Genomic DNA, 10779 nt, shown 5'->3' on the forward strand with positions numbered 1-10779 from the left:
CCACGCTGATGCCATTCACAAGACAGCAAGAGAGTCTGGAGAATCTTGTCTTTGTTAGCATTCCCCTCGTACGTTTTATTACTCCGATTTCACATTGGGGTAAATTTTCTACCATCTCACACTTCTGTTTAATCAGTTTCTGCTTGACGTTTAGTCAGTATGGAGGACCACAAGAGCCACGCATATCGAAATAAAGAATTCTGTGCTTAAATAATGAAATGTAGAATAAATTCTGCATTTGTAAATTCATTTTTGAATTCCAATTTAATAAACTTCATTTCAAAAACCTTTTTGGAATTGCACTTTAATAAAGTGATTTTCAAAATACTTTTTAAAATGGCGATTCCACTCCTCATTCCAAATTCCATTTCCCTTTCCTGTTCGCTCAGGGATTAATTTATACCCCTGTTCTCTGCTGGCCATCGGGGCAGGGGGGGCTGGGAGGAGTTGACCGTCTGATTGGGATCTGGGATGCGGGGCCTCCCTGCTGCTGCGGAGCCTGGGGCGGTCTGCTTTCCTCCACCCTTGGGGAAAGGGTAACATCTCCTGAGTCTAGGTTCCGTTTCCCCCTCTAGGGGCGAGGGTACCTGGACCCGAGATATAGAGTATGTTTGGGGAGTGTGATTGTGTGTACATGTCCATGTATGGCTATCCTTACGTTGGGTGAGTGCTGAGTGTTTGTATATGTGTGCATGAAGGTGTGTGCCTGTTTGTCTGTGTTCTAAACCAGATGCTACGGCACACAAAATGTTTGCCCTCCAATAGGTAAGAAGAGTGTAACAGATTTTTTTATTTACTTTTGGATTTTGGCAGTAAAAGACAGGGTGGGAGGAGAAGGCTCTTTGGGGAGCTTTTCTCCATAGCTTAAATGGAGACTTAAAAGGAATCAAGTGCAAAGGAATTTCCAAAATCTATAGATGCTTTGATCTCCATGTATGTTAGGATGGATGATCACATGCACGAGTATGGTAAACCGTTTTCCAATTCCCGGCGTACCAGCTGGGATCCTTTGCCAGGTGCCGGAGTAACCTCCAGTGAACAAAGCCCAGGAAGAGGCGAGCCAGCAGAAGTGGAGGAGCAACCTATGGAGCTTAGTTAGGCACATCTTTTGCCCTGGGACAGGAAAAGGGCCAGCTGGCTGGGGAGTGTTTATATTGTGGCAAGAAAGGACACTACGTAGATACCTGTCTCACACAGCCAAAAGAGCATGCCCGTCAGTAACTATTGGGAAACTGAATTCTTACAAGTCTCAGCATTAAATAGTACCAAACTCTCTGAAATCACCCATTGCTCTCATCCCATCCAGCTCTCCCTTTCCGCAACCATGTGGAAGAGATGAGTTTCTATTTGATGCCCCTGGTACCACTGCAGTTGGTCATCTGTGGCTAAACAACCGTAGCCTTCCTTCATTTTGACACATTTCCGGATGGACCCTGTGCAGCCACAAAAAATGTCTGCATTCAGCCACACCCTGTGTCTCTCCCACCAGGATTATATTACCGTCTATGTCCCTGCTCGGTGAGCATCTATCTAAGTGGTTAAAACTGGTGGGGAGAAGCTGCTTGTTTTGCAGGCCCTGAGCTAAGAGGTAGGTATGACCTAAATTAGGCACCAGTAATCGGGTCTACTGCTGCCCCCACATATTCCTTTATACTGATATATCTGAAGGTTTCTAAGTAATTATTCAATCAGTAAAAATCTAACGATTTTATTAATCCCTAATAAAAATCTAACCTAACACAAGCCGCCTGTGGTAGAGAGGGATGTTTCAGATTTAGGAGGTCTGGCCATGTTGTTGTTTCACCCCTGTGCATTATTCTCTCGTCGTCTCTCCCAGGCTGAAATAAATTATAATGTGGATGATCAAGAACTGTTAGTCATCACGTCATCCAATAGGTTGGGAAACACTACTCTAGAACAACGTACTTTGTCGACCCACCCAAGTTGCTCACCGTTTTAGAGAACGCTAATTTGTTGACCTTTTGAGATCTTGTCTAAGATTAATCCTGTTACAGCCCCATTTAAACTTACCTCATAATATAAAGATTCATAACACTTTTCATGTTTCCCAGATTGCTTTCCATAACTTCTTAGGTTTCTGGTCTCCTACGAAACTAGTTTCAGCTGGGAAACATGAATCTTCATATTATGAGGTAAGTTCAAATGGGGCTGTAGCAGGATTAATCATGGATGAGATCTCAAAAGGTCAACAAATTAGTGTTCTCTAAAACGGTGAGCAACTTGGGTAGGTCAACAAAATATGTTTCCCAACCTTTTGGAGCCACAGCACATATTTCACATTAGGAAAATCACACAGCACATCCCCAAACAAAAATGTCACAAAGAGGATATTGATCATTTTTCCCCGTGCACCAGGCATAGCAGAATTGGCTCAGTTTGTCCCCAGTATACCTCTTTTGCTTTCTTCAGGCCTTCATCTGGGTCGGAATTTTCTCCAGGACCCAGGTCAGATTGATGCGTGTCAGCGTGTCATCACATGCTGTTTGATGGGGCCAGTTTTTAGGCCAGTATTGGAAATTGGAACAACACCCGCATCCCAAACTTTTTTCAAATGACTGAGCATATTGTAGCAGAGTTTTGATCAGCTAGCTTGACCTGGCAACATTTACATCGAATCTCGCTGCCATTTCCTTTTTAATGGAGGTGCACACACAGCTGTAGTTAACTTTAGCTTCATGTTTCTCACATTAGGACAGTATGATCTCATCTCACATGTTTCCCTTCAAAAACCATCGAGTTTGTAGTAGGGCTGGACCATATCATACCGTTCACGGTATTACCGGTATAATGTCGGGCAACGATAAGAAAATGAAATATCGCGATAGAATATGGGTAAAATGCGCATGTGCAGTGCTTTTGTTTTCATACGCAAATGGCGGAAAAAGCGTGCCAGTGACGGAGAATGAGAAGGGCAAAAGCGGATCGTTGAAGGAAACAGATGAATCAGAATTGGTTTGTAAAAATGCTGCAACTTCAGTGGTGTGGAACTGGTTTAGCTTTCGTCTCAGGCGTAAAGTCTGTGCTCTCTCGGCTGTTTTTTTTGTTTGTTTTTTTTGTATGTGTCGGGCTGTGAGATGAAAAGCTACAGCCGGCTGTGTGGGTACAGCAACTATGTGTGAAAAGTGGTCCATAATGTAATGCTTCAAAGCGTGTTCATGCAAACATTGTCGGGTCTTCTCATGAACCTCTGCACACAGCGTCTGCAAATCGGGGCTGTACGAAGTCACCTCATCTTTACACAAAACTGTAAGCTGTCATCTGTGAGGCACGAGCGGTGTTTGGTTTTTACCATAGTTCATGGTGGAAAATGGCTGCTCTGCTGAGTTTTGCTCTCTGTATCCGTTTGAATGGCAAACTACACTGATTAGCGGCGGCAGAGGCACACTTAAAATTTGTTCTGAAATTTTCGCTTTCTAGTTATATTTTTTTTGTATCGGACTGTGTGTTGGTACATAGTGTCGATTTTATTTGCATGATTTTATTGTAATAGTGATATTGCATGTTTGTTTATTGATATTCCTATTGCATGATTTTATCCCCATATTTTTAGTGTGTGTTTGGTGTTGTTGTACAGTATTCTTTTTATTCCACTTTGGATTAAGCGGACAATTGTAGGCACCTGTGAGGTGGGGGCGTTCCCCGAGGTGGCCTATCAGCCGCCAAACTGACTTAAGGGAGATAGTGAGCGCAAAGACGGGAAGAGAGACACACGAAGAGCGAGGAGCAGGAAACAAAACGTGTGCAGCCCAGCACATGCAAAGAAGGACCGGCCTGCCTGCGGGGCGCCACGAGATATCCGGCGATCATAACCCGGCGATCCAGTCCCGACGGACAGAATAGCAACAGTGGGAGGCGACGCGTGAAATCCACAGTAGGGCAGGGGGCGCCAAGCGTAGCTTTGCCGGGGGAGGGTAACAGCGGCTGCGCTGACAACGTTGCTGGCCCGTGTCTGTTGTTTTAGGGCGGGGCTGCGAGGGAGGCCGTGTGCGGGTGCGGAGAGTGGCTGGACTGCACGGTTGCACGTCGTCAGGCGGAGATAGGAGCCTCCTCCCTGGTCTGCTGCTGGCGAGTTTTACCATACCGGAAGAGAAGTTCCTCTCCTGTCAGCTAAGGAACATTTTCCCACATGTGTGCGGCTGGACGGTGGGAATATAGGACTCTGGGCGGGAAGTTTTTACCATACAAAATAACCCATTCATTTAGTTTTAGTTTTTTTAGTGTATAGTTATTCCTGCCAGCAGGGCTTTTAGCGGGCTGTGAACATTAATTTTATTGTATAGCGGGGATATTAGCTTGTATTTGGGGTTTAGACTGTGTTTTCTCCTGAAAATAAATGGTGTGTTTAAAGCCGGCTTAGCTTCTGTGCTCCGAGCGCTGACCCACTCACTCCCTTTCCACTTGTATGTATACCGACGTGGTGGTGAAGATTTAGGTCCACCAGTTTAGCGGCTACATGTTCTTGTATTTTGTTCTTTATTTATGCTTTTGTTCCTAGGTTGTTTAGTTAAGATGTTCCTTATTCAATAACCCCCTGTGTGCCCCTCTGTCTATCTGTGAACCCTTGTTTCCCCTCCTTGTGTTTTATTCCATGTTTTCCCCAGCTCATTATGTCCGTGCTCTCCCTGTGCTCTCTCCTCCTGTCTGAACCTCTGTGTACTTCCTGTTTTACTTTGACAGTCTCTCCTAAGTATGTGTCATGTTGTGTTCACTCCTGTCCTGTCTTGTTACGATTATCTGTGTCAGCTGTGTTCCCCATGTGCTCCCACTTCCCTCGTTTACCCTCTGTGCATTTATGTCCACGTCTCCCTCAGTTCAGTGTCGCGTTCTCCCTCGTGACTGTGTGCCCCTCCGTGTGTTTCCTTGTGAGTCAGTCCCTTAGTACTTCCCAGTTTAGTTTCATATTTTGTATCGCCTTTATCCTCTGTCAGCAATAAAGCTGTATTTTGAGTTCAGTCCTGTTTTCCCGTGAGTTTGCGTTTGGGTCCTCTCCTGCCTGCACACAGCCTGATCATGACACACGCTTGATTTTATTTTTAAGGGGTCTGCGGTTAATATCCAGAACTTATAAATTCAGACGCAGGAGAGCCAGACCTTTGAAAACTACAGATTATTCACGAATTAAACTACGCCAGAGATTTATGCCGAAATCTCCTTAAGCTACTCAGATACTGTAAACACAATGTAATAATTAATGTAAAGGTAATAATATGTATGGTATAAATGTATGACATGTGAGGTGGTGAGCTGATTTTCTCATGGTGATGGACAGTCTGATAGATGAGGTCTGGTCTATGATATTTTCAGGTAACACTGAGATCTGTAGTGGGAGTAGGGAGTAGGTAGAGCAGAGCTTTAACAGGTGGAGATATGCTCTGGAGAGAAGTGGAATAAAGGCGTTGGTTTAAATACCTGGGCTCAACCATTCACAACCGAAGAGAGCGAAGCCCAGCTGGAGTGGGTGGAGTCAAGCTTCAGGGATGATTAGTGACAGAAGGAGAGCGGCAAGAGTGAAAGGGAAGGTTTACGGGATAGTAGTGAGACCTGCTTTGTGGTCTTTCGGCCTGCTCCACTTTATACACACACACACACACACACACACACACACACACACACACACACACACACACAAAGACACAGGGTTGAAAGGTAATAGAATAAAAGAATAAATTTATTCAAATGTAACGTAATACATTTTTTGTCTTCATTAACATGATTCTGAGCAATATACTAAAGGTTACATTTCAATTTAATTTAATTGTGGTTTTAGCTGACTAACATAATAAAAAAAATAATAAAAAAATAAAACAAAATGTGACAAACAGTTGTAATGTGCATTAATATGAAAAAAAGACAAACACTGAGCTTTTTGGTTTTTTTGCTGATAATGGGGTTGCACACTTTCTCCAGCTCTTTCTGCTTGTGGTGGTACTCCTCCTTATCAACCAGCTGGTTGTTCTCCAGCCAAGCGAAGACCTCGTCACACTTCTCCACCACATTTTTCTTGTCCTCCTCGCTGATTTTGTCCTTCAGGTTGTCGTCCTGCACGCTGCTCTTCATGGTAAAGGCGTAGGACTCCAGGGAGTTCTTGGCTGCGATTTTGTCCCTCTGAAGGTCATCCTCGGCTTTGTATTTCTCTGCGTCCTGCACCATCCTCTCGATCTTTTCTTTGTTCAGTCGGCCCTTATCATTGGTGATGGTGATCTTGTTCTCTTTGCCCGTGCTCTTGTCCACCGCAGACACGTTCAAAATGCCGTTGGCGTCGATGTCAAAGGTGACCTCGATCTGTGCGACGCCTTGTGGTGCAGGCGGGATCCCCGTCAGCTCAAACGTGTCCAGCAGGTTGTTGTCCTTGGTCATGGCTCTCTCTCCTTCGTAGACCTCAATTGCAATGCCAGGCTGGTTGTTGGAGCAGGTGGTGAAAGTCTGGGTCTGCTTGGTGGGGATGGTGGTGTTGCGTTTGACCAGGGCCGTCATGACACCTCCGGCCGTCTTGATACCCAGGGACAGAGGCACCACTTCCACCAGCACCAGGTCCTGAACGTTGTCAGAGGTGTCGCTCGAGAGGATGGCAGCACCATGAACCACAACCTTGTCCGGGTCGATACTCTTATTCAGCTCTTGGCCGTTGAAGAAGTCTTGAAGCAGCTTCTGGATTTTGGGAATTCGGGTGGAGCCTCCCACCAGGATGACGTCATGGATTTGCTCCTTGTCTAGTTTGGCATCCCTCAGGGATTTCTCTACTAGCTCCAAGGTTCCCCTGAACAGGTCGGAGCACAGCTTCTCAAAGCGAGCCCTGGTGAGGGAGCTGTAGAAGTCGATGCCCTCAAACAGAGAGTCAAGCTCAATGCTGGCCTGGGAGCTGGAGGACAGTTCCCTCTTGGCCCTCTCACAAGCTGTGCGTAGCCTCATCAAGGCTGTCTTGTTCTGGCTGATGTCCTTTGTGTGCTTCTTTTTGAGCTCATCCACAAAGTGTTTCACCATGTGAGTGTCAAAGTCCTTTCCACCCAGTTGGTAGTTGCTGGCCGTAGACTTGACCTTAAAGGCGTGGTCTTTGATGGTGAGGATGGACACGTTGAAGGTGCCCCCACCCAGGTCAAATATCAGGACGTTCCTCTCCTCTGAATTGCCTTTTTCCAGACCATAAGCGATGGCAGCCGCCGTGGGCTCGTTAATAATGTTTAGGACATTGAGTCCCGCGATGACACCCGCGTTTTTAGTGGCCTGTCGCTGGAGGTCACTGAAGTACGTTGGGACCGTGATGACAGCATTGGACACCTGTTGTCCCAGGTAGGCCTCTGCAATCTCCTTCATCTTCCCCAGGACCATGTAGATCTCCTCGGGGCAGAAGCTGGGGGTGGTCATGCTGCCCTGGTCGTTGGGAAAGATTTCTACTTTCCCGTGCTGGAAAATCCCCACAGAGGAATAGGTGGTGCCCAGCTTGATGCCGATCGCTATGTCTTGAGCTGCAATCATTTTTTTAGCTTGTCTTGTCTGTAAAGAGGAAGAGAAAGCATCAAAAAGAACATTAGCAAATACTCATAGAAGCAATAATAATTTATGTTTACTGAGCACAGGACACAAGAAATACTATAAAATTAAGTCAAACTATGATTCTTTAAAATCATAAACTACTGTGATCCCAAAAAGTTGATTCTGAGACTGAAGAAGTCACTTGGGTGTTGGGTCGGTTCTAGACAGGCATATATGAGGGGCCAGACAGAAATCTACTGGTGGCAAATGGTGGCAATGGAGACGTGAAAGGGGCGGGGTTGTGGTGGTGGTCAGGTCTACCCTAAGACCTGACCAACTTGGGTGTCCCACCTGAAGGCTAAGCTTCTGCTGATTTAACTGTTAGGGACACTGAGGCACGCAAACCCAATGACCACATTAAGGTGGGAATCCCTCAGGGGGAAAACTGAAAAATAAAGCAACAAAAAATACAATAAAGATGTAGAAGAACAATACTGTGAATGCTTTTACAAGCATTCACACTAATTAAATATTCCTCATCAGATTAGAACAACTAAAACATTACACTTTCCTTGACTGGGTAGCCTATATCAAATATATTCGAACCCAACAATGACACTTTTCACTATTGCCAATATTAATAAAACTAAAAAGTGTAGGCCATATTTTTATTATGTTTTTTTAAAAAGAGAATTTCACAAAGTCTTCCTACAATTCTCAAATTAATTTGTAGAACACCCCAGATTGAGAATATAACTTTGATGACAGAGATTTGCTCCTTCATTTTGCTCTGCTCTGCCTACATAGAAACCTGACACCGGGTCATTTGCATACTAACAGTGATTGGATGTTTAGCTAGGGGGCGGGTGAGTGGGGGTTCTGTGCCGAGTGCGCACAAACAGAGCAGCGAGGGAAATAGCGAAGAGGTGAGACCATGTCATTTGTGCCTTTTCCAGCGGATTTTTCACCTACTGTAGTAAATCTTGTCCATAATTAGTTTGTGGGTAATCTATTATTTTCATTCTCAACTTCTAAAAGTTTGACTTAAGGGGGCAGGACGTTTATTATGTCCAGAAGAACACAATCAACTTTTTGAGATTTTCTTACCTAGATGACTCAGCATTTATCAAGTCAAACTACTACAATGTGTACAATATACAATGTTAAAAGAGTTGTCACGTTTTAAACATAACTAAATATATTTTTTAATCATCTATAAGTATTAATCATTGTATTTAAACAAAAATTCATGGATTTAAAAATAAATCAGTACAGTCTTCCCTAGTTCAATTAAGTCATTTAACTACACATGCATCATTGGGACAAGGTCTTATGCAAGACTAACCACAATGCTGAATTTTCTAGAAGGCAGCCACGATTTTGTCTAGGCGCTAGGTACAGCCATGTAAATTCACCTGATGTCTAAATCATCTTCAAATTGGCAGATTTTTAAATAAGGTTTGGCAGAATGGTTGCTTCAATCCTTCTTAATCAAATAGTGCTGTATTTACATTTTATAGTTGATACCAGAGTTTGCACTTACTGTGAAAGCACAGGAACAACGTTTAAGCACTTAAATATGAAATTAAAACCAAACCTTTTTTTTATTATTGTAGACAAATATAATTATTTAGTTTTAATTGAGCCATTAATTAAGCATAATTAAATGTGCTTTAAAAATATCTCTGAACACCAAATTCTATAAGCCCCACATTTAAATTATTTGATGATATGTAAAAACCATCAAATGTCATTAAATAGATGTCATTAAAATGGAAATGATACTTACCGTACCTTCGAAGGGTCGTTTCGAATGAAGATCTTGTGTTTTTGGGGTTTCTCTCTTCCAGCTTCTCTCTTCCGATCTAACCATCACCGTACTTTATACACTCATCGCTCTCTCTCGTGAGTTCTCGATCTTTCCATCTCATGATGACGTAATAGGCAGAGACGCAAACTTCTCTGCCATTGGGGTTAGACACAGAGCCGGACAAACAGGATTTAAGCACTCAAACAAATCCTTCCTAAGAGATTAACTACTGCCACTGACCCTGTGACTATTCTGTGAGGAAAGTGATGCAAGAAAAAAGTTTGATTATGAATTAATAAACAGAAATATATCAAGTGCAAACTTACAGGTTAAAATGAAAGAACTCGTTTACTTTGAGGTGTTATTCTCCTTCTATTCCACTAGATAACACCAAAGTAAGGAAGTTGTAATCAACAGAGAACAGGAAACATGGACTCGGGTCTGAGAGAAATCATCTGCTGCTGATCCATTGAGAAGAAATGACATCCATGTCTGTCCTGGGACAGGGTGATGATGCAGGAGTATGACTATCAAAGCAACTACAACAAGTTGTTGTAGTTGTTGTGTTGTTTCCTGTTGTGTTGTTTCCTGACAGAATCTCAGTTTTCCTACATCATGTTTCATCACAATATAGAAATGTATCATCACATGACGTGTTGTCTGGATATGTGGCATTCCTCAGTGAAGACTCAACCACCTCAAGTACATGCTGGAAAATGCTTTAAGCTGTTTTTGGACCTCAGTACACAAACAATGAATGTTAATTCTCAGCATCTGTTAACACACAAGAGACTAAACTATGAGGTGTGGCTCCAAGTCTATGTAACTAGAAGCAGCTTCAATAACCGCACCTTATATGACTGAATGAACGTCAGAGAAAGGCCGAGATCAAACCTGCTCAGCTATATTTTATGAACTGCTGTGTGTGCTGTTAAACAAAAAAAAAATCCCTCGTGGGATCAATGAAGTATCTATATATCTAAAGTCTTTACAAATAAACTATTTACATAAAATGACTCACTCACACTGAGGTTGTTTTAGGATTAAAGAAATCAGTTTGTGCCTTTAAAGACCTTAGACTGTAAGAATCCTTTACCCTCACAAGCTACTAACTAGAGCAGGGCGATATGACCAAAAATATTTATCACGATATACATTTGAAAATTTGCGATAACGATATAACTGACGATATAATTGACACTAGACAAAATACTTTACAACTCCACAACTTTATTAGTGCAAAAAAACCCCATCAATGTATTTTCACTTAAACAACATGAAACATGAAATTTCCCCTTGTGGGACTAACAAAGGTATCTTATCTTATCTTAAGCACAAGCAGAATTTATACGTAAGGCACACAGGACTCTAAGCGGTAACTGATTTTAAGTGTGCCGTATTTTCCAAAAAACACAGTAATAACGACGGCCCGCTAGCATGCTCTACCAAAAATAGTGCTTTGCTGTGTATCTGACGGA

At 43.1% G+C, this 10779-nt stretch overlaps 1 protein-coding gene across 1 annotated transcript; it reads right to left on the bottom strand.

Annotated features, from left to right (window-relative positions):
• Nucleotides 1–392: 392 nt before the first annotated feature.
• On the bottom strand, nt 393–9474 carry LOC102303018 (heat shock 70 kDa protein 1-like). Its single transcript, XM_005947278.2, has 3 exons — nt 9281–9474; nt 5842–7512; nt 393–587 (listed from the first exon to the last, which is right to left on the bottom strand). Exons 1-3 carry the CDS (start codon nt 9362–9364, stop codon nt 393–395), a joined length of 1950 nt encoding a protein of 649 aa, XP_005947340.1. The 5' UTR covers nt 9365–9474.
• Nucleotides 9475–10779: the final 1305 nt, after the last annotated feature.

Source organism: Haplochromis burtoni, unplaced genomic scaffold, assembly GCF_018398535.1.
Source record: "Haplochromis burtoni strain Fernald_Lab_line unplaced genomic scaffold, NCSU_Asbu1 Contig_519, whole genome shotgun sequence".
Taxonomy (NCBI): Eukaryota; Metazoa; Chordata; class Actinopteri; order Cichliformes; family Cichlidae; genus Haplochromis; species Haplochromis burtoni.

Coding starts and splice junctions, on each gene's coding strand:
- LOC102303018 (XM_005947278.2), bottom strand. CDS start 9,364: ATGGTTAGATCGGAAGAGAGAAGCTGGAAGAGAGAAACCCCAAAAACA. Junction 7,513..9,280: donor AACGACCCTTCGAAGGTACG/GTAAGTATCATT, acceptor TCCTCTTTACAG/ACAAGACAAGCTAAAAAAAT. Junction 588..5,841: donor TATTAATGCACATTACAACT/GTTTGTCACATT, acceptor TCTCGGGTCCAG/GTACCCTCGCCCCTAGAGGG.